The following is a 25,680-nucleotide window of genomic DNA, read 5'->3' on the forward strand; positions in this document are numbered from 1 at the left end:
GTATAAAATCTTTATTTCAAACAAGTTTTTTTTACTTTCATGAAGAAAATGTGAGTGATGCTTGCCGCAGAAATTGAAACCGTTTGTAAAATATAAAGATACCTTTGATTACCTATCGTGGCGTCGCATTTGGTTAGGACAAGGTGTTATTCTGTGTATTTTCTATATATTTCTGACATTTGTAACGTGTAAGTTCTATTTTGGTTTTGTTTGATTTCCCTGTGTTCCCTGTTCCATCATTTGTTGCCATGTTTTTTCATTAGTTGACACCTGTTTCTGTTCTCCCCATTTCTACTCTTTGAAACGGAAGGACGACCTTGCATCAACTTAGCCAGTGCGGCTATAACAGCCTTACTGTGTGTTCATACCAAACGCAATATCGCGATATTCATGCGTACTCATTCGCCCCGCAAGGAGGTCAATTGGTCTTTGCATTGACTTAACATGTAAATCACATGCGTTTAACGCTTCATTCACGTTTGTTCTGAACGCAGCATCAACCAACGGGTTGACGCGTATGGTTGCGTTGACATTTTTGGTTATATTTCGTAATGTGATGCCATAAGGGACCGGGGCACTGAGCTTGCATTAACGGACAGGTCTGATCAACCTGCGGTGGGCCTCCCTTGGCTGAGTGTGTCTTGCTGATAAAGGGCCGAAACACCCAATGAGGCTGAGGTGCACAACTGACGATGTGTCACATTGATGGGAACCATGGGCATATCAGCAGCACCTCACCAAAAGGCATCTTTCACTCAGGAAAATGTGATGAAATTGGGACATTACAATTAATGAGATGTCTCTCTGATAATGGCAAGGAAAGGTAAGTATGCTATGTATTTCTATAATCATTTATCCCCTAAACACAGAGGATGCCTACCCGACGACCCAGTGAAACCTCAGACATCTATTCATATTTTTGACTACTTCCCCCTGTAAAAGGCTATGTTGAAATAGTAGGATTATAACAACTAGTCCTAATAAGCGACTTTCGTTGTGCGCTTTATATACACGGCCCAACCGTGACAACATTACGGTATACGATATAAGGGTTGCGAATGCCCACTAGTCTTACGATTCAATTAAATAACGTTTATAATGTCAACGTATCGATTTGATATCACAAGATGTGTTGCATCCTCAGTTTTCGAAACTACCGCACAAGTCTGTGAAAGCTGTAGTCCGAAATAGGAGAATGGGATTTAGCGCACCGCTTTGCTAACACAGCAGGGTGTTCTGGTAGGATGGAGACTCGGTGAGCTTTCAATCAGCAATGACCTTGAGATCTGATCGGTATAAGATCTGTCAACACACACAACACTAAACAAGCTGACACATCTATAAAAAGAGGACGATTTTGCCCAGATGTAATCTGAGTAGGACACTAAAACATAACCAAGCAAAACAAGTAGCATCTGTGACTCACTGCTAGTGGTGCTGACGTCTTTGGGGGTTGGGGATGTTGGCTGGACACAGCACTGGCACAGACAGTCTTTTCCATTAAAAGTGACTCGGTCGCCAGCAGGAAACGGTCGTCTGGCAACAGAACAGTTATTGGAGACATTTATCCTTAAATCCTTTTTTAAGTAAACATTTGTAATGCTAGTTCAAAAACACAGATTATCTGTCTCTACTGTTACCATTGTTTAGCCTTAATGTCTATTTCTACAGCAAAAATCTGTTAAAAACAATGTTTTGGTATTCTGGACATTACTAATCAGGTATGAGATCTTATGCAAAAGCACCTATGATCAGGCCCACTATTTTTTTTCTATGCTAATTTTAGAAAAGCCTGTGGTATTCTGCATTATAGATGTGAACATGATAAATGGTGTTGTTATGAGGCTCTAAGAGTACTACACTAATTGAATTAACTAAAAACCAAAGGCCGTGAGATGTGTTGAACCTTGTGTTTCATGGAGAACTTTCTGAAGAGGACTCAGATTTATAAGGAACGCTTACTTGCAAATGGTGCAGACAAAGCACGCAGGGTGGTAGGTCTTCCCCAGAGCCGTGACCACCTCTCCCTCCACGAAGTCTCCGCATCCATTGCAGCGAGTGCCGTGAAGCCTCTGGTAGTCTAACGTGCACAGGTACTCCCCGTTCTTCATGAAGAACCCGCCTTGGGCCAGGTCACAACCGCACACTGAACAAAAACATGCAAAGAAATCTTTTTTTGCAAATAGTCTAATGTATAAATGTTATAGCATTTGAAATTCACAAATTGTTTAAAAAATGAGTTTATATGGACAATAAATCAAGAAAACCACCCTAGCAGTCCCACAGGTGTTTCCTCTATCTCATAAAATACGATATGTCAGAGATTTCACTACAGACGTAACATTTCTTATCATTTGATCTGTTCTATACGAGCTGATTTATATTGCTCTCTATTTCTAAGGAATTTCTAAGGAATCTTTTAATTATAATGTCTCTAAAGGACTTTAATAAGAAACATTGGAGACAACACTGATACTTTGATCCATAACTGAGAACCAAGGTTATTATAGTCTAAAAAAATGAAATTTATGTTAAAATCAAATTATTAGAAAATTTGAAATGTTCCCTCAGCAAAACTGTTATAAGTTTAAGGTGAAGCACTTTAATGACTAACTAAAAGTAAATAAAAAAAATAAATGTATTAAAAGTGAATTAAAATTATAGAGCACCTTAAAATATAAAATTAGAATAGCAAAGCCAACAAAATGAAGATTCAATTAAAAATTTCCAAAAATAATAGTTCTTTTTTTTACCTAATTCAAATTATTAATAAAAAGCACAATAAAACTCATGAATGTCATTCTTTCTTCGGCAGAAAACAAAAGAAGATAATTTGAAGAATGTTGGTAACCGAACAACACCATTACCCATTGACTTGCATTGGTTTTGTGTCTGTACAAAAGAAGTGAATGGGTACCGTCGTTGTTTGGTTACCAACATTCTCAAAATATTTTCTTTTGTTCCATACAGAAGGAAGAAAGTCATTCATGTCTGAAATGACAAGAATGTGAGTAAATGATCCCAGATTTTTCATTTTTTTGGGTGAACTATCCTTTAAAGTCTCATGAGTTAAAAAAGAGCCATCTGTGATCAATATCCTTGAGAGGAAACATTTTGAAACATGTGTTACACCAGACGCCACCTTCTTCAAAATAAACAACACTCAACAAGAGTCAAACAAACACTTCCGTCTGCTTTTCCATGAGTGTTGTAACACGACTCATTAGATGTGTGTTACACTAGTTCACGGGGAGTTACACAATTTGGCTGCCAGCAAACACAAGGTCAGGGAGCTTATGCTGGTCTTGGCCAGTGTGTCTGCTAATGCACAAAAGCATTTAACCAGAGAGTTTGGTTAACTTAAGATTTCCTGTGCTAGAGAATGCTTTTAAGAGTTTGGCATAACTTCAGACATTTGTATATATGAGTGCGTGTAAAGGTGTGTTGGGTCGGTGTCCTCTTTGCAAGTGTCTGCCTCTAATCCCGCCATCACACATGCCAGAACTGCTTGAAAGCTCCTTGGCAGGCCGGCACTGATATTTAACAGCTTGTTTAGCGTCACATGATGCCTTCTCTCTCTCTCTCTCTCTCTCTCTCTCTATCTGTCTTTCTCTCATAGCGCCACATGACCCCTTTAATAGTGTAACTCAACTATTGACAGAAACATTATAAGATGACAGGGAAACAGGACATAGCCGTAATGCAGACCAGATTCATACCCTTGTTTTCCACATGAACACCACATCATATAGACATTTAGAATCATTGCATACAAAACAAAATATGTGCGCTGAAAAAATTGTTCGCTGCCCAAAAATAACTTTTAATCACATAACTTGAACTCAATATAAATAGCTTAAAGTTTTTATCTCACATTGCCATAAATCCAATGCCTTACACTTGTAACTTCACAGCTATCAACACTGCCATTTTCCTTTAAACCTTCCACTTGTGTTCTGGAAGATTAGGCCCATTTTACTCCATTCAGTCCGACAAATGTGACAGGCAGGTGGCCGTGTGACAAGAGACAGTTGCGTAAGAAACGCTGCCTGTGTCCTCTCTGTGTGTGGCATTTTGGTAACCTTCTCTGACAGGGTACAGAATGCCACCCTGCCTGTTTGGAAAATGTCATAGCCATTACTGTTGAGCCACACACATTCATGTAACCACAGAATGCGGGGGGGGCACGAGGGGGTGATACAACTGCAGTTCCCTTCACTCTGTCATGGGACTCCTGAAATTATTTATTGTCGAAACCAATTTGTGTTTTGCTTAGTAGTCAAAGAACTGTTCTAGCAACTGAAAAGTTGCAGATGAGTGGAGGGTTGGGAGGTTTGGATGGACAGATGTTTTAATCCAAACATTAAATCTTTACATTGTATGAATGCATGCATTCCTAGGAGTTAAACGTATGACCTTCAGTGTTAGGAATGCTGAAAGCGGTGTCTGTATGTGTTCTTAACATCAAAAGACAAGCAGTAATTACAGGGGATGGATTGACTTGCAATTGAACCTTCCATGTATGCGTGTCCATTGACGCAAGTGTTATGATGCTCGAGTCCCTCCTCGACAAAGCATCCTGAACAAACACTCAAACACTCTCATTGAGTCATGGCCTCCTATTCATTCCCATATGTACTAATTGGCTTCATAACTCGGTCTCCTCTCCACCAATAAGCTGGTGTGTAGTGGGCGTTCTGATGCAAAATGGCTGCCGTCGCATCATCAAGGTGGATGATGCACATTGGTGGAGGTTGCGGAGACTCCCCACTATGATGTAAAGCGCTTTGAGTAGACAGAAAAGCGCTATATAAATGTAATTGAGTGAGCCAACCCCCTCCATCCCAACATTCTTCTTTGGCTGCCTCCGTCTGAATGGATTAAAAGTTTCATAGGAACAAACAGAAGGATTTCAGAAAAGCAATACAATTTGATTCAGCTCAGATACTTACATAATTCAGATTCAACTTTGCTTCAGTTCACATACAAAGAACCTCATAATAAAAACACATTTTGCTATATGTTTAATGTGCCGGAATGAATAAATCCCAGGTTATACCAAACAGTATATTGTATGGAGACATCAAACAAGCTCACAAAGGCTTCATCAATATTTCAATAAGCTTTTCAGCATGCAGCTTTATACCTGCACTTCTGTGAATAGTGTGGTTTCAGCATGGGTTTCCTTTCCCGCTCTGTTTGAGACTGCTGCAGGTTTCTCTGTGGCAATATGTGTGTGTAATATAAATATGACGGACACATGAGATCAGTGTTGTAGAATTAAAAAAATAAAAATTGTAACTACACAATACTCATGATTTAAAGTAGATCTACTACAGCAACATCATCAGTTTGTAACTTAGATGTTTTATTGTATGATTTAGTTAAAAGAGATCATCAGTGACAAAAACAATGGGTATCTATATGGTGAGCACTTAACTGTCAGAGCCCTTTTTGAGCCTCTTTGAGCCCTTTTGTTAGGTTTATTGTAAAAATAAATAAAAAATGTTTATGTTTTTCTTTGATAAAAAAATACATTTAAAAAATACGAGTCGCAAAAGGATAACAAAAAATCGAAGCACTCTTTATAAAAAAGAATCAATTACTCTCCCTACATAAATTGTTTTAAAAAACACCAAATAAATCTTTATTCTAGAGTCTTAGACCTTTTCAACGATATATAGTTTGTCATGATTGAACTTACATGCACAATATTGACACAAACGTAGGTATACGGGACGTGTGACAGTTAACAGGGTACAGGAACAGTTCACCCCAAAATGAAAATTCTGTCTTGATTTACTCCAAATCTGTATACATTTATTTGTTCTGATGAACACAGAGAAAGATATTTGGAAGAATGCTGCAAACAAACAGTTCTTGGCCACATGTGACTACCATAGTAGGAAAATTGCTTCATAAATTTCTTTGTTCTGTTGAACAACCAGAAGATATTTGGAAGAAAACTATTTGGAGGCACTTTTGACTTCCATTGTAATTTGTCCTACTATGGTAGTCAATGATGGCCAAGAACTGTTTGGTTATAAGCTTTCAAATATCTTTCTGTGTGTTCATCATTCAGAGCAAAGAAATGTATAGAGATTTGAAACAACTCGAGGTTGAACAAATGAGGACATCATTTTCCTTATTGGGTGAGCTGTCCCTTTAGGCTTGCTGAAGTAATACACATACATTCACACAAAACACCTAAAAGAAAAGCTTAATTTAGAAAACAGAAACTAAAACTTTGGTATTTCTGCAACTTCGGTACCAAGAATGTAAAACGCTGCACACAAAGTTACAAGAACAAAACCGAGTCATTTAAAAGAACTCCAAATGAGTTAAATCAAATGCATTTACTCGGTTAAATGAATGATGGACTTTGAGATGAGCCAACGGAGCATATTAAATAATTCCCAAACAAAAGCCCTGGAATGAGGGGCCTCTTGGAACTGACAATGGGATCATTTATTATCAATGTGAAACTACAAACACAAAGCAAGACTATCGTATGTGTACGCCAAATCTGTCCGACCTCATTACTAGAACTGCCTAAGGCCGGATATGTGGGAGCGAGTTATACCCTGGTCATCTTTGTGGAGAGAAACAATGCATGCACCAAGATGGTGTATTGTATATATTGCCGGGAAGTCCTGAGTGGAGACCATGACTCGACGGGTTGCATTGCCAAAGGGAGAAAATCAAAATTATTTATGGCGCCTGTGTTTACAGGTGCTGGAAGAGCTGCCAAAGCTGCAGAACAGAGGAAAGATAATAATACTTTTTGTTTGTTTGTTTGCTTGAGTACACACTATAAAAATAGCCACAATGTGTGTAACGGGAAAACATTAACTGGGCTACTGCCAACCCATATGTAATGGTTTCATGAATAATGTTTTTTCTTTTTATGTATTGTAAGTGGTGGATCCTAGCCAAAAATTGTGTGCAATCCACTCTTGATCTGTGAAATGTGACTGTTTATGGCTACAGTCAATGATCAAAAATGTTTTCAGCAAACATACAGGTATAACGTAATGTATAAAATGTATGAGGACATATCAATCGGTTTTTAGTCACTAATCCAAATCATTCATTTTATCAAACTTTATTTTCGCTCTGTTTGAGGAGCTGCTATGGGAAATCAATCATTCACAAACAGAGCAAAAGACTTCTAAAGATAAAGGCAAATATTTAGCCCACAAACATTCTTAGACTGACCTCTGGTTGGACTCTGAAGCCAGAATATTACAGCCTTCGGTATCTATATTTCAAGGCACCCATCACAGCAGAACAGGTGATGTTTTGTATCCAAGCAACATGTTGATGTTTGGTGAGAGCAGTAAATAGTTTGTTGCTTTCATAATGATTTAGTTTGTAACGGGTTTATGAGCGTCCACTTTTAAGATAGACACTAAAATAATGTGAAGGAAATCTGACCGAAGATGTTGGGGTGTGTGTGTATGGTTGCGACAACTGGCAGGCTAATGGGCCGGGTGAAACGCGTGTGTGTGCGTGTGTTTGGATTGTTGATAACGTTAAGTCTCTTACACAGGTGCCAAAAATCCTCTCTGCTATTTTAGTAATAACTCCCTTAACCTCTAAACATAGAATCTCTCTCTCTCTCTCACACACACACACACATCAAACTCTTTTCGGTTTAATGTTTAAACCAAGAACAGTCATAACCTCAGACGTCACGCCCACATTCGGATGGCTGAACGTCTGATGCATAAGGCACACTTTTTTGGAAACACTTCAACACGTTCGACGTCGTCATCTGATTGGTTGAACTTCACAGGATTTCTAGTAGACGTGTCGCGTTCTTTAACGGAGCGCCTTGAAAAAGAAGAATTCTTCACGATCAACTATACGCTTAATTCTTAAAAGTATGTGGGGTTCCCGGCATAAACGTATAATCATTTTGTTGGTGCTAACTAAACCAAGGATGAGCTCACCATGACAGGCAGAAAAAAAGTAGATCTCCTCTTCCTTCTTATATTGATAGCTTATGTTGATAGCTTCAGATTGACACACCTAAAACATATACTATTTTTAATATTAAATGTTTGAGTTCTAAATTAAGAAATAAAAACTTGTCAATGCTTTCAAAAGCCAATTATGCAGGAAGCTTTAATGCGAAAATGTTAATCTAATATCGTGTCTACACCAAATGTGACCAGCGACACGACAAACGGATTGTTCTTAATGGGTTTTGCGTGTCACAACGCAACGCATCCATGGAGGACAAAATCTTAAATTATAATGGGTTCAAATGGGTTCCATTGTCTGTTGTCGTGTCGTGTCCGGTCCAGTGTTAAACATGGAAAGCTACTCTTTTATTGTGAATAGTTGCTTTAAAAAGGTGTTTTACAGTATTTTTTGTGTGAAGCATTTTTGCATGACATAAGTTCACAGTATACGCACATACACAGTATCACAAATGATATTAATTAGGGCTGCAGCTATCGATTATTTTAGTAACCGAGTATTCTTTAAATTTTCCACTGGTTAGTTGAGTATTCGGATAATGAGTAATTTTCCTTTATTAAAGAGCAATAGTAAATATACAACTACCTTGTTTCACTTGCAAAATAGACTGCAAAATAGCAGTTTACTTAATAAGTATCACTTATTTATCAGCATGAAAATACGTGTGAACAGACTAAAATGCGTGTGTCTCACGGTGAATGCGTGAGATTCGAGCGAGCCCTGTAACATGAATAGAGTTTAACGGGCGTGAGTAATAATGGTCCGTTGGGAAACGCTGTGTACTGTACTTAAATGGATTAAATGAAGCTTCGAGACAATTTTTTGTAACTCGAGACATCGTTTCAGCCCTAATATTAATAAAATTGCATTTAACATTGAACATTCCTTTAATTCCAGTCATGGAATTGTGGTCAAATTTGATCCTATTTCATTCGATCCATTTTATGTGCATATGGTTACCATAAAGAAAAACGATTAAACTGAGAGCAATAAAGACCAAAATAACTTTTATCAAAGCATACAGTATCTTCACAAATCATTGGAATGCTCCAAACATTAAAGATGTGCAAATCGAATCAGTTGTGTGGCCTTGACCCTGTGACATCATCTCTGCAGAAGGCTGCGAGAATGACATATTAAAACGACATCTTTAGGCACTCGACCCCTGACCCCCAGAGCCTCTGCCGCTCCTCATTAATGTAAACCCACAGCTGCGGGGACAACTTTAATTACCGTCTGAACACACAAGCAAAGCGAGCACACGTGTTCACAGACAGACTGGCGGTCTCTGCAGAGGTGTGCGGACCCCTCCTCTGCCTTCTTATTTTCCCAATGGGGATCAGCAGAGCTATTTCCAGCATTGCGGCGCTTTAACAGCTCATAGAGACTACACCTGAAATAGCGCACACAGCCTCTCTGACTGACACAGCATTCACACACACAGAGAGAGAGAGAGAGAGAGAGATAAAGAGAGAGAGAATGTGCAGAAACACAGGGTGAGGTATGGACAGGAATATTAAGCGATCGCTACAGAGAAGGCGAGGATGGCGCAGTAGATGACTACACTTGTTTACTATAGCTTTTTAAGTGAGGCTGTTTAAAGTGAACAAATGGAACTAACAGAGCAGATCAAGACTCATTAGCTTACAAGTGAGCTGTAGAGCGCTGCATATTCTCCTGCAGTTCAGGTATTGGCAGGTGACCACAGCATAAGCACTCTCGCCAGGTTTTAACAGAGGAAGTAACATTATGTAAGATTCTGAATCCTGTGTTCCAGGAATAGAGCGTATAGATTGGACATATAGGATGTATAGGATTAGCTTGTACTCTGAGTGAACCACACGTGGCTGACTAATGTAAAAGGACTATAGTCCTGGTAAAGATGAATATAGTAAATCTGAACCTTTCTATTTAAAATCGGTCACTATAGGATGAAGTTAATGCAATTCATTATCCTAGTTTGTCCATTCGGACAATTCTTGTTTAACAAGCTTCAGATCAGACCAAATAAGATTTTTAGGCATGGTCCTATATTTACGGCCCATCTCAGAGTGGGATGGGCCAATACAGGTTTAGTGTAGTCATAACAGAGTAGGAGGTGCCAAATACCGATTGGGTGTGGTCATCATATAGTGGGATAGGCCAAATACAGGTTAGTTAAAGTCCCCGTGAACAGGAAGTTGCGATCGTTTTTACTTCCGAATTCTGACACATTTCAGAGTGAAAAGGAATTAGGAGACAATTAGTGGGCGTGGCTTGTGTTTTTCTCCCTGCGAATTGACTGGATGTGTAAAATGAGATTGATAGTCATTTCAGCGAGGAAGTTGTTTTTTCAGATTTTAACTGAAGATTAGAAGGGTACATGAATTTTAAAAAGAAAATGACCCACATTGATAAGCTATTTACTATAGACGCTGCAATAATATTTCATGAAAAAATAATAATTTCATTTTTTATTTCACTGGACTTTAAAGTCATCACTAGGGCTGTTACAATATCAGATCTTGACCAAAAGAATTGTTCACACCAATACTTTCACGGCATCTATGTTTTTAAAAAAAAGAATAAATAATGGTTTAGGTCAAAATCTTCTTTTTTTTGTGTGTGTGTTTTTTTTTAACCAATGAATCATACTTGTTTGTATTCATTGTGGATCATAAGGAAAAATTGTATATGAGCGCTGAATTATTTACGGTTTTAGCACATATGTAATATTAACAAAAAAAACAATTCGGAAGAAGTAAACAAAGTCCAGAAGAACTTCCTGTCTCTGTGTTTTTAAAACTACACAAACATTTAACAAAATACAACCAACAGAACATTTATAACTGAATTCAAATCTGAAACAAATATCGTTAAGATTAAATTGTACAGTATGTGTGATATAAAAAACTTCTGGACCAGTCTTTATATCTCGCAAAGTGGTCTTATTGTCAAGGGGCCAAATGCAGGCTGTTGTCACAAACAGCTTTCAGCAAAATTTCAGGCCACATTGCAGCCAAAACAAAGAATTACTTACCAACATTGTATGAAGAATATCAAAGCAACCCGTGATGGGTTATAGGCATCACAGTAATGACAGGGCACTTTCATTTCTGACCCCGTTCCGACCTGTAATTTAGCATCTGGGATTAGCTCAGGTGAGATTTAGAAGGTAAACCTAGGAGACCTCAGCTTCACATGGCGTTTTAAGGAAGAGAACAGAAGCTTATGGACACACTGACATTTAATGTCTAGACTTTTCATACACAGTTATTACAGCCAGATGCAGTCACATGCTATTATGGTTACCATGGCGATGACATTTAAATGCCTGTTTCCCATTCCAAGTGATGCACATTTATCAGAAATGCATTAGCTTACCGTCTATGTATCGGAAAACGCTTTGAGATTTTTCTTAAGTATTTACAAAACGATTTAATGAACTTGTACAGAGACACACCGAAATATTGAAAGCTCTTGCTGGCTTCAAGAAGAAAATGAGTTGTCTGCTCTTAGTGATTGGCAACGGCCCACCACATAAATCTCATATTTTATTCTAGGACTTGGGGGCTCGGCTGGTCAAACCATACAGAGCAAAAAGACTGAAAAAGGAAGTAAATAAGCTTGAAGACACAAAATCAAACACACCCAATAAAGAAGAAGGTCACAAGCTCATGCAAAATAACCACAACAGACCAAAATGATCAACTGAAGCTATTTTCTACCAACAAATTTAATCTACTTCTCAAAACCAATTTAATTTTAGAGGACTCACCGAGATATCCAGTTCAGGACACTATAAATTCTTATCAAATGAAACAAGCTACAAGCAAAATAGATTCATGTAGACCACCAGAGAAAACAGAACACAGTGGACCCTTTACTTCAATTAACCTGGTAATGCAGAAGGGCGTGATCCAGCTTTCGTCTAGCCCAAGACTTCATTCACCAGGTAATAAAGTTCTGAATTCCTTATTCCTGGTTTATCAGAGCCGTCTTTGTTCCCTTATCTTGAGGTCAAAATTTTGACATGAAAGAGGCCACGACTAAGTTAAATTACATTCCGCAAAGCTCAGACTTTGCTTAGGAATCTGGTTCTCCATTCAGTAAGTTTTTCATTCATGACCTGAGACAAACAGCAAATAATGGAATAAGCAAGCTTAAAGAATTTACCTTTGCATGTGAAACATTTTATATGAAGTGTTTGGATTGAACCCGAAGAACCTCTCCTTTGCATGGCTCCCCACACTTATAGCACTCGATGACCAGTTTTCCGGGGGGGTGGTGAGGGTCCTGTGGATGGGCCACTGTGAAGCAACAGAGATGAAGGATCAGAAAAAGTATCCAAATTGGATAAAGCAGCTGTTACACAATTAAAGATATTCCACTTGTTACGTCTGACCTCACATGCCATCACGCCCGAGTCCAAATGCTCAATGAGTGCCAAAATCAAACAACAAACAATACAAATATACACTCATGGTGTGATGTAAAATTACGCTTAAGGGTCAAAATTACAGCACTGAATCTGTACTTCAACCATTTGGAGTCCATTGAAGTCAACTATATATAGAAAGATCCTGGAATATTTTCATCAAAAACCTTAATTTCTTTTTAACTAAAGAAACAAATACATAAACATCTTTGATGACATGGGGGTGAGTAAATGATCATGAACATTTATTTTGAAAGTGAACTACTCCTTTAAATATGTGATAAATTATATGATAAAATAAACTCCTGTGTAGCTATTGAATTTTAATACAATAAAACAACAATCTTTAATATATTATGTGATGTGATGTATATCGTAAATGTATTTCAATAACTAATGTTTTGTTTTGTCTCTTGATTTTCAAATATAACAAACATTGGAAGGTGTATTTTTTATTTTCAATTATTAGAAATGAATTAATATTTATTTAAAAAATCTAGTTGCATGATCACTTAAAAATATTAGGCTCAACCTCAAGTCACCTCGAGGCATATACTGTATATGACACAATATTGCAGTTCATTGCGGAGTTATATAAAAATAATTCTAGTGTTGCACAATATTGAAGAAAAGTGCAATGTGTTTTGCAATAACTTGCTAAATAATATTATACTCAGTATGATGATCCTTTATGTTTTAAAATCATTATATTAAAATATATTTAAAAAATTTGAATTTTATAAGCAGCATACATGTTTCACATTCTTTCAGGGAAACGAAAGCATCACTCTCTTAATTTCACCAGTCTCTGTTATCTAAATCCACCTAAAACTAACTAAACAACCTTTTGGAATATTAAAGTCATTCAGTTGAGAAACAATTGCAATATGCATACTGGCATCTACACATTTGTGATTTAGCATTTCTGTCAGCAGTATTTTGACTACAGTAGTTAAAGTGGTTTATATATATGGTTTATATTCTGAGCCATTTTATTGCATTAAAAACTAATAAATTACTAAAATAATTTCTGGCAGCTATATCACTCAAGTCTGCAAGCTACATGTACAAAAACCGAGCTGAGCAGAAATATCTTATTGACCTTTGTTATGCAACTGCACATAAAAGAACGTAAACAACAAAGACTGAAGCTAGCATGAGCACCTCTCCACAGCATGACTACAAGCTAGTCCAACATATCACTCTAAAAAAACTCTAAACACCTACTAACACTTCTCTGTCACCCACACAGGGTGTGATAACACCTGAATCGCTGGTGTTGGCCTGCTGAGCACTTTCTGCTTGCTTGAGAGCATAACGTAATTCAAACTGGTTGAGGCGATTGCAGGTTAAATTTAATCCATTTTTGTAATGTTAGTTGTACTGGATAGTTCACCCAAAAATTTAACTCTGTCATAATTTTTTCACCCTTGTTTTCCTTCTGAACACAAAAGAAGATATTCTGAAGAATGTTCGAACCAAACAACGGGATTACCCATTGACTTTCAATGGTAGTGAACATTCTTCAAAATATCTTTTCTTGTGTTCTGCAAAAGACAAAAAAGTCATACAGGTTTGAAATGAGTGTAAATGATGACAGAATTTTCCTTTTTGGCTAAACCATCCCTTTAAATGTAGAAGCAGTGTACACAGTTATCAAAGCAAACAAAGTTTTATGTAACAGTTTGTTTGTCAAAAAAATATGGGAAAAATAACATGACAAATTCTCAAAAGCTCTTCAACTGATATAAAATCAATATTTTGCATAGTTTATTCTTATACCAGCAACAACATTTTGACAAAACGCTTTTTCATTTTTAAATCACATTCAATAAAAGAGACTGTTTAATTAATAAATGTAAACATAAATAATTGCAAATATAAGTGAAAATCAACATAAGAATATATCACTGATCCCAACTTTTAAAGCAACACACCTCAGAGTTTCACTCCCACTAAAATGTAAGCACACACTATAGCTTTATAAACAATGTGTTCAATCAGTTTCTCATTCTCTATCTCTCCATCTGTGTGTTCCCATGCTATGAAAGAGTAAGTAACTTTAAATCATGAAAATGACGTTTCATGCAGTATGTTATGTTGCCGTGTTTGAAAGTAAGCAGTCTGCCACGTTGTAAGTCCGATGGTGAATGAATAACAAAGTTATTGGCTTGTAAAAAGGGGAGTCGACTCTGAATCACGCCAACAAGACGTGAACTAGTCCGAGTCTCTAACTTCCGCGTATCTATGTCACTAGAAATAGTCCCCGCCTACGTTTTGCTAAGACTGCCGCGAAAACTTCACTCTCCTCCCCCAAACACTGTCGCTCGTTCGTGATGCGTGTGCATCATGTCTAGAACCTGTATTCTACGTTGTGAAACTAAGTCCGTCTTATTTAAACTACCAAAGGAAGAACTTCTGAGGAAACAATGGATACAATTCCTTTTTCAAACGACACCAAAGGAGTATAACCCCAGGGTTTTATGTGCGCGCATCATTTCACCGAAGATTGCTTCAATAATCTTGGCGCGTTCACTGCAGGATATGTGAAACAACTATCCTTAAAAGAGGGGGCAATACGAACTTCATTTGGACCTTTTAGCTCCACCGAATCACAACCTGTAAGTGTGACTATTTATTTTTGTCTCAACTTCAAGAAATATTTGTGTTCCTCATGTCTGTGTTTAGCTAATGCATATAACGCTAACGTTAACATTCACCGTTATTTCTGGGGTATTACAGTTTGTTAATCTAGCTATGAACTCTGCTAATTTAAATGTTCAATCTATTATCGTCTATCTATTATCTACTATCGTCTTCGGATGTTTCTTCGTCAGACTCGGGCTCAAACTGGTAAGGTAAAATCCCCGCCGTATATAATATATAACTTGTAATACGTAATCCAGTAATCATGGTAGGTGTTCCATTTGCGACACATTATGAACGCGTTTGACCAATCACAGCAGACTCCCGTAATGATGATGGGCGTTCCGTTTGCGGCACATGCTAAATGCGTTTAACCAATCACAGCAGACTACACCATCTGACCAATCACATGACACTAGGCTAGCGGATAGGAGGGGATTAGACGGATGAATCGCGGAACGAATCATTTGAGAGTCAGTCAAGAAGTAAGTTAAGAATAACTGAGTAATATTGAGGCACAATACTGTGTTTACACCTTCTATGTACATAAATGTGTTGTTGGACAAAAATAAAACAAAGTAGGACCCTAAAAATCATGTGTTACTTACTTTTTAAGGCTTTATTGTGCCATGTCTTGTGCCATAGGTCACCAGGCCAAGATGACCTCACAAAACTGTGCGGCACTGAGGCTAAAGTTAATTCAAACGCAATGAGTTTCAAACCTTTCGGCTCTCCTTTTACCCTCGGCCTTCCCATCCTCTCAACATTTACTATCACTCTCTCTTGCCCGCTCATATAAACATGAGACTTCATCTCAGAATGACACTTCTTCACTCTCTACCTCTCGCTCCTCCTATTGGAGGGTTAATACATGCCTCTTTAATCTAATCGCATGCCACTTGACAGGTTTGCGTGAGATTAACAGGAAAATATCTTCCTCCCATATCACTCTTGAGTCCTTATCAGGTCACATTCTCTCATAATATTACCACCAAAGAGCATGTCACTAGCAAAACATCTCAGAGAGTTTATATTAGGTCTGTTTCCTGTTCACACAATCTCAGTACCTTCTTAGCCCATTAAAGTCTTGGGGCTGTATCCACCGAGGCGCTTTACTCGGCATGAAAACGCCCGCTGCAGGCGCAGTGTTCTGCCCAAAGTTGAGCATTTTTCAACTCTGGGTGCCTGGTCAAACGGCGGTGCTGATCGTGGGAAAACGCATAGCACCAGCGCATGAGCACGGAAAAAAAGCCAGCTGCTTGTGTTTTCAAAAAACGTGCCGTTTCCATTGGAAACAGTTGAAAAAACGTGATGCCGTACGCCGGCAGAAACGCCTTCATGGACACAGCCCCTTAATCTCTGAGTGTCCAGTATGATGAATTGTTGTGGGCGACAGGAATTTTTCTCAAAGAGGTTACTGAAGTACCACTAGGTAGCAATGATAAGATTTTGGCAGAAGTTGCATGTTCAGGAATGTTCCTACCGGCCCTTGCCACCAAAGCAGAGGATTTAGTCTCCAACCAGCCCCCTCCACCCGAGACAGCTGTTGCTATGGCAACCAGCTCTAGCGGAGCGGCAACAGTGTGACACCAGGAGCTCATGCGGTGGAACCCAAGAGTGAGGCTGCAGAATTGATAGACAACACAGAGGAAGAATTACCGCTTCAATCATACGCAGAAGCTGAACTGGCGCAGATTCTCGTGATATGCTGTCACTCAAACATGAGCTTTCACTGCAACTATATTGAGCAGGCACACAAAAGATACACACTTGAACATTCTGTCCATTTATGAGATATGTGGTCTCTGCGTCCTGCCAAACAGCATGGATGAGGAGGACGCCACCTCTGTCACGGGTGATGCAAATGTGAGGAAGGGTGGGCGGGTGGAGAAGAAGTCTGAATGTACCCACATGTTATTTACTAGCTATTCACAATTCTGTTTAACATGCACCTGAATATTGCTATGGCATTTTATATAAAGTCACAGTTTTACAGGTACTCTATTTAAATAGACAATAAGGTCAATCTGGGTGTAATTTAATTTGTGAAAGATGGTGGTGTTTATTTTCTATTCATCACAGCAGTATGAACGATTTTCATCTTGTATGGTTTTCATGTTTTTATTACTCTGTAAATGTTCACAGGTCTACCCGCGGCATTATTCATTTTGGTAACACTTTATCTTAAGGTGCCCTTGTTACAGTGTAATTTTACATTAAAGTACTGAATAATAATAATTAACTATGTACTGTACTTACTTTAGTTAGGGTCAGGATAAGAGTGTGGTTGAGGATTAGTCAAATGTTATTATGCATAATTTATAGTAAATACTATTATAGTAAATATGAAAGATGTTTACTTTATCCCAATTACAAGCAACTTTGTTTTTTATATAAACATTTTTTTAAATCATATTTAGGAAAAAGGGACTATTTATTTTGTGGTAAAAAAAATTAGTACAAAATTGTGAGTAAAAAGAAAATGGGTTAAAAAATCGTTTTTATCTTGACGTCCTACAGATTTGAACACCACACAAGGGGTTAATATCATACATTGCACCTTTAAACAACCTGAGGCAAAAACATTTCACGGGTTAAACTGGCATTCTGACTCAAAGTAAGCGTGTGCATGTGTGAACATCATGAGTCAATGTTTTCCACTTCACAGCTTCCTCCAGCAGGCATACTAAAACAAATCACCTTTCAAAAAACTCAATGATACATCCCACTATAAGCCAAACGACAAAGGTCTAAACCTCTTTTCTTCTAAGCAACTGTTTCACCTCTGCTGCTTTTAGTAGGAGTTTAAACTCAGAACAACCCCTATACTAATCTAAGAATTAGTGCACCTCTCACCTAAATACCTGACTACCACTGACCTCAAAGGTCTGGCCAAGTCTTGGAAGAACAGTGACAGTTGTACATAAATGGAAGGGCTTTTTTAGTCACACACTTAATGAGACTGAACTGTACATCAGGATGTGTGGTGCAATATACCCACTCTGCTTTATCATTTTTATTACATTTATATCGTATTCGTATTGTGATGGACTATCTGGCCCCGATCCAGACATTGTCACACCGACATTCACATTGTTGGCCAACGTCCAGCCCTTACAAACAGTGCCCGTGGTGAACAGAATGACAGAAAACCAAACATTGTTAGCACCTAATGAAAACCACGCCCCAACTGCTATAAATTCATCACAGCATCATGTGTAGTATGAACGTGAAATAGATTCCAAAGTGCGTGTGCACTTTGTCCTCAAAGCTTAGCAAAGAAATTATAGTTTTTTATTTAAATAAATAATGTGCGTGGATACAAAGTCAAGGTTTTAAAGTGAAACTATATTATAAAATCACTGCAAAAAATCGTAGCATTTCAGATTTTATTAAAAAGTAAAGTTAGAAATGCTCCGTGAAGTGCACATTACGTTAAGCCAACTCACCAGGTGGCCAAAGGACAAATGTGATAAGCATATCTCTATCACTGATGTCATGAATCCACAGGTATGAAACGCACAGACTTCTATCTCCAATTGAGAGTGTCAGACAGATTGTTTTATGAGCTTGATCCTTCTGAACTTACCCTCACATTAAAATGCCCTTAAAGCATCATTTCAGGTCAGCTGATCCCAAAATGTCATCTTTGAATTGGTGTCTATAAAATGCATTTGATCAACTGCATTAACGTCTTTTGATATGTAAATGATAAAATAGACTACTGTGACCTACAGTATATCCATTCAGTAACCATAAGTCTACAGTACTTTTTTTTAGAATAGCACATTCTCGTTTTCCAAACCAGTGATCCCATTCTGATCATCTAAACTGCACATTATGGAAAAGGTTATCAGAGTTACTGTATGTCCAACTGAGTGTTCCCATTTTACCACTAATAGACCAGAAGCTGTTCCAGCAAGTGTTGAGTGGAGTCGATATCCCGTATGTGTGTACATATGCGTGTATCTGTATCTTACTAAGTCAGGCTTAGATACTTGCTGCTTGCATGAAATGGCAAATCTGTACATTTGGGTCAGAAGGGGCTAAAATAACACCTGGCCACTGGTCGTGCATTGTAACATATGAGGACAAACCTCAGCAATATGCAATATTATAAACTATTTAAGATGCAGTGAATGTTTAGTTAGTTCATGTTAGCTGACGTAGCCTGTTAACTGTAACCCGTTCCGTATACTGGACACCTAAGTTTGCGTCAATCTTGTGCATGTAATTTCTAACTGAATCATGACAAACTATATATCATTGGAAAGGTCTAAGACGCTAGAATACAGTTTTCTTTGGCGTGTTTTTAAATAATTGAAGTAGGGAGAGTAGATGATTCTTTTTTGTAAAGAGTGTGCTTAGATTTTTTGTTATCCTTGAGCGACCCGTATTTTTTTAAAGTATTTTTAATCAAAGAAAAACATAAACGTCTTTTATTTATTTTTTACAATAAACCTAAAAACATACCTTTAAATATTTTTTGTATGTTTGTGTGATTTTTTTTGTTGTTGCAATAATCAGCTACTTTTCTTTTTTCAAACGAGACCAAACGTAAGTCTGTATTCCAAAGAATTCATGAGTTACCGCCATTTTAGTTCCAACATGTGTTTTTATGTGTTCCGATAGTAGGGCTCCGACAGTAAACAGGATGAAAATTCTGTCATCATTTACTCAAACTCACTTTTATAGTAAGTAAATTAGTTGACTAAATGCTGTAAAAGCATTATAAATTATTAGTCAGCTAAATTATCGTTTTAATTAATATTACTACATACAGCTTTATTGTAAAGTATTACAATGATGCTTCTGAATGTTGAATAAATGATGAAGAGACTATACATATACATAAATTAAATAATGAAGCACACATACTTATGACAGCATTAACATGTGTGTCGCATGTGAATACATGTGTGTGAGGTCTGCAGTGTTTTCTGGGATCTGTTTCACATGGGATACGGCCTCGGCAACAGACCAGTCATCGCTCGGTTGCCATGGCTACAGCAATAAAAGCATTATTGAGTTCATTCTCTCTCTCTTTCTCTCTCAGCCTCTACCACATTTTGAACAGACCACTGTTACCTTTACTAAACCATTATCTACTTTTCAAATCACACATATATCAGTGCTCTGTAACATGCCTCCAAGTTGTGACAAGAGTCTTCTTCCAGAAACATTCATCTTTCCTGAGAGGATTCCCAAACAGCGCATCTTCGACAGGAACACACCGTGCGCATTTTTTTCAATAATTCATTAGCTCTTTAAATTCCTGCATAGTATTACACAACATTTCTGCTCAAAACTGTGCCGGTATGAGGGACAGTTTCTTTTTGTGGAACAATGACAGCAAAATTGATATCAGGAGTCGTTCAGTGAAAACAAGTATTGTTTGAATCAGGTGCTGTGGTCCTGAGGCCTGTGAAGATGATAATGATGTGTTTAAGATTCAGTAGATGTTCTTGTTCTAATGCAGCTTCCTTTATCAGATAACACTGAAACTTTATCGATACCTACTATCTTTGAAGAACTCAGAACATACAGACACACTCGTGCTCCACAAAAAAAGATGAAAGAGTGATGCATATTCACACAAAAAAATATCATGCATTTGGATGCACTTGTGTAAACAAACACGTCAATAATGAATTAATTGTATTTTTAATGGAAAAATCACACACAGAAAAAAAGAACCCTCAAACAAACTTTTCATCAACCATACATAGAATTGTATGCAATTGTCAATTGTATAGCATAATGTCAAAGCCACATGCTGGGTGGTGAAATAATCCTTATCTGAAATCTTACATAGAGACTGAAAGAGACACACACACACACACCGATTACAATTTATGATCTAAATTATATAAATCGCAAGCTACAGAACACAAAACAAAGACGAAAAACACTGTGCCACAAGTACCACTTAGTGTTCAACCAACTATTGATTTTGCAATAGGTGATGCCAACACGGACATCAAGAATAACATGATGGCCTATGCTACTACTTTCCCAACTGCAAATACACAACGTTGATACGTTTAACACTTGAACACAACATTAATTTAAAACTCCAAACAATGCCATTGAGATTGCGTAACTGACACAAGTTGCTTCTGATAATCAGTTATCTGTCAATGCCAAATCTTAAAATGATCAAACGTCATCCGTAACAATAAGCCTGGCCGATATATCGGTCGACCACAAACACAACTATGTTTCTTAAAACCACAGTATTCTATTTCACAAACCGCTGAACACAATCTCCCACACGCTGATTTTCTCCCCGTGTAAGCTCTGGTCCCCACCCAGAAGCGAATCCACGCTACCTTTCTCCTTCACCATGACCATTGGTTCCTCACTGCTCTGCCGGTGCTCTGATGAGGAGGATCAGGGAGAGCGAAGCTTCTTCCTGCCTTCCTTCCCTGCTTTATTCCCCCGCTGGATCCAAACGTAAGGAGGGTACGGCGAGAGATAGGAGAGAGAGAGAGCGAGGCAACAGAAAAGCGAGACGAGAGCAGAAGAACAGGCAGACACTCTCTCAAACTAGGCAGCCGCTCAGCAACTGCTGGCTTGGTCTTCGTGTCTCAAGCAGCCCCCCCCTCCTCATACACAGGCATACTGTGTGTGTGCGCGCTTGTGGACTCTGCCCTCGTCGTTCTGAAATAACCAGGTTGCAGCTGCTGTGTGACAAATGCAGATTCCATAGCTATAATCCTCGAGTCCTAGACACCACCTTAAATTCTTTCAACAGAAATGGAGGGGACATGTGGCACATTTTACATCCTGCACATTTATAATCTTTCCTGCTCTCTCTCTCTCTCTCTCCTACACAAACACCGTCTATACCATTGTTCATCACATGCTCTGATTAGCTGTGTTTACTTCAGCCTCTCACTGCGGCGTGATGTCTCTGTGCCACATTACAATGAGGAATTTGCAGGAAAATAACTCACTATCATTGATCCGACCAGGACTGGACTTTCCCGACAAACTCCAGACGTGGTATGTGAAACGAGACGAAGTTAGGGATAAGCGAGTCTCATTACGGACTATCCACACGTCATGGCAGTAGATTATAGGATTACGAGGCCGACAATTGAATTTTGGGAGTTTAATGAGAGGCGTTATTAATATTCACACTGGTGCAGTGGCGTCACTAGGGGCAACGGAGCGCTGAGAGAATGGGGCTGCTCTGACAAATTACCCAGAAGCCTTGGTGTTCTCAATTCTAAGTTAAAGTTAGGTATATACAGTTTCCTTTTCATTTTATATACGACTCAGAGATAAAGGTCTGGATTTGAACGTGTAAGGGTTACAATTATTAAAGGTTAATTTTAGATAAAGGGTGCGAGACAAAAAGAGAGAGGGTTTGAGCGAGAGGCAGCCACAGACAGCAGGTGTTGAATAAGAGGGGAATATAAAGCCCACGATATTAAAAGACAACTGAATCTTTTGTCACCAAATGAGAGAACGGATTAAAAAGTAAGCCAAACCTATGAGACTACATAGAACATTGGCATTAATATTCGGCCATGTATCTGTAAATGCAGAGAGCTTTCCGACAGATGTATGTGAAACATAGAATTCAATATGAATCTATGTTGTCGTCAACGAGTTTCAAACATCTTAAATGAGAAAACTTGTATATGACTCTTTCTTCTGTTAAACACACAAACAAATAACAAGTTATTTTGAGAAATGTCTCACTGGTTTTATATCTAATTAATGGAAGTCAATGGGGGTCAAATCTTTCCTTTAAAAAAATTCTTAAAAAAATAAAATGTTGTGTTGTGCAGAAGAGCCACAGTATAAAAGGTTCAGAATAACATGAGGGTGAGTAAATGATGAAAGAATTTTCATTTTGGGGGAATTATCTCTTTAAATATAGTGATGCCTGCCAGAGCAGCACTGCATTTGAATCAGAGCCATTGAGAGAGAGTAGCATCAACGGAAGTTCAAAATGTTCGCGTGTCGCATGATTCATGGAGCCTTCAGATAGTTCAAGGAAGTAATATTTTCTCATTAAAAGCTTTATTACTTTCATTTTTATTCAATAAATGACTTTACGTCTTTAAATGTGCTAAAATTGGTCTGTTTTGCTGCAGCTTCGTGCGTTACTAGTAACTTCCGGGAACTATTGAGAGGCTCCATTGCTGTGAAAAAACTGTTCCATTGGACCCAACGAATTTAACGCAACTCTCTCTCTCTCTCTCTTCAACTGTTTGTAAATGATTCATTGGTTAGATGTATTTCCTAGCTGTACTGGTTCCATGCCATGAGCACAAACATGAAACAGTCTATTCATATCATTGCAGATGAACAATTTCCCCTTTCAAGTCATCCATCTTTAACTTTTCAAAACATACAACATACATTTCCATCTAGAGCCACACAATACCCAGAAAACCCACGTTACTAGAATGGCCCATACAATGGATCATCTGGAAATAATTTACTGTGAGCAATCATCTGATACCCATTTGAACAAAAGGCGAAGTCACATACATTCAACAAACATCTACACAACCACATGCATCGCATTAACGTGTATACACACAAGCAAAACATACGAAAGCACATGCTTCCTTTACAAGCAAAAGTATTCATGACAAAAAAAAAAGAATGACATGGGCAGAAATGTGGACAATGAATGGCCATCGATATCCAATATCATCATTTAAACTGAATATGATTTAGAAACCACACCTGGATGTAATAATAACTGAAACCCATAAAACAGCCACAGTAGTGTCTTAATACTTTCTCATTACCGAACATCTAAAATGTCAGTGAAGGCCAGACTGTATTACGAGAGGTACAGAAAAATAAAATTTCTGTAAAAAAAGTTTCTGCGGCAGATTTATGGAAATATTTGTTAGGGAATGTGTCCACAGATTTAGATATAATCCTGCCAGCAGGCAAGTGCCATGATCCAGCTCAGTCTTTAGATTAGTCCTCCATCCCACTGATTTATAAAACAAACATGCCAGCATCTGTTTATCTCAATTACAATGATTATGAAGGGCTGATGTTCTCTTTAAAAAGTTATAAACTCAGACAAGCACACATCAAATGCATCGCCGCTTTCCTTCTGAAACCTTGTATCTTCATATTTCGTGATTTTATTTTTTGGCCAAAAAACATTATTATAAATCACCCTTTATGTTTGTTTTGCAAACATCTAACCAATAAAGAGTATTAAAAATTGCTTGTCAACTTCGACAACACAGTATTTAATGATTAACAAGCATTAATAATCATTTAAAAATGACTGTGTTTTTTTCATTTCCTAACAAAAAAAGATTTGGACATGCAAGGTTTCGTAAGGACAACGACAATATTCTAAATAACAAAATGATTGGTCCTGTCCTCTTAAAAAGCACTATAAATAACTTTGTATGAAGTGGATTTAAAAAATAAAAAAAAAACAATCTACACTGTAAAAAAATCGTAAACAAAATCATTTGAAAAATGTTCTGCAAGCTGGAGAAACAGAAATATATCACAAAATAAAAAAAAAATCCTGTAAGATAACAGATATTAAAGAAATATATAACAAAGTATTTTCCCGTTTTCCTCGTAAATTTGTGGTCTTTTTCTTTAACTGTATGTTTTTTCAAAAATACATAGAAATCTATTAAAAACAATCTATTGCATATCAACCGGAAATCCCACTATTCTCTTCTCACTGTCCTCTCTTACCGGGTCCCATATCAGGAGGGGCCATTTTCTCCAAGATGAGATATTCAGTAGGGTTGAGAAAGGGCAGCTGCTCCATCATGGACTGTTTGGGAATGAGGTAGAGCACCTGAGCTACGTTTCCGTCTTCGATAATGGACATTCTCCGAACCGAGTTTTTCCGTGTCACCATGTCCAGCACCACCTGGTCTTCGCTGCGGCCAGAGCCGCACAGTTTGCCGAAGCTGTTCAGATTGGGTATATTTGGCATTGCTAGACCCTCGGCCCGCTGATACAAGAAGGACTCACAATTGCGAGTCGTATGACAGCGGAACCCCGGGTCTGAGATTAAACGACCGGATCACCGGGTTTTATTTGTGTGTTGTTGGTAAAGCAGCTCTGAGGAGATGCTGAGAGCTCCTTCCTGGTTCCTTAAGAAGATTACGGCTGATGTATTTTTAGTGATTATCTTCACAGGAGGGGAAAAAGAGCACCTGCACGGGCCAGTAGGACTCAAGACCTAATGACTGGGTATACCAAAGATGCAATCATGCCCAATATCGCAAACAAACGCATCACAGGTTAATCCTCTGTGACTGGGTACATTTTATAGAAGATTACAAAGTTTTAGATTGATTGTAAAAGAATTCAATAATATGACCACAATACAATCATGTTTAAATCAAATCATGCGCACAGGCTTTTATTAATGTTTTATGTTATACAAGGAATGGAATCTGATGACTTATTCGGGAAATACAAGGAAATCAAATCAACTGACCATAACGCATCGGCTCGGTTAAATCAACAATTCTGATTAAAATAAAGATCCTGTCAAACACAACATGCTTCAATTTGAGCTTGTAAACCCAGGTCAAATGAGTATCCACATTTAACCTGGCACATCACCAAGCTTCTAGAAGGCACCTTGTCCGTTGTATACT

General features: G+C 38.0%; 1 protein-coding gene across 1 annotated transcript in view; it reads right to left on the reverse strand.

Annotated features, from left to right (window-relative positions):
• The window catches only part of ablim1b (actin binding LIM protein 1b), a 48,000-nt gene extending 26,215 nt beyond the window's left edge, over positions 1-21,785 (reverse strand). Inside the window, 5 exon segments of the mRNA XM_056772111.1 lie at positions 1,427-1,536; positions 1,963-2,146; positions 12,145-12,171; positions 12,174-12,278; positions 21,385-21,785. Of these exon segments, the coding sequence (XP_056628089.1) occupies positions 1,427-1,536; positions 1,963-2,146; positions 12,145-12,171; positions 12,174-12,278; positions 21,385-21,406 (448 nt within the window). The 5' untranslated portion in view covers positions 21,407-21,785.
• Positions 21,786-25,680: the final 3,895 nt, after the last annotated feature.

The sequence above is a fragment of the Triplophysa dalaica genome, chromosome 17 (genome assembly GCF_015846415.1).
Source record: "Triplophysa dalaica isolate WHDGS20190420 chromosome 17, ASM1584641v1, whole genome shotgun sequence".
NCBI lineage: Eukaryota > Metazoa > Chordata > Actinopteri > Cypriniformes > Nemacheilidae > Triplophysa > Triplophysa dalaica.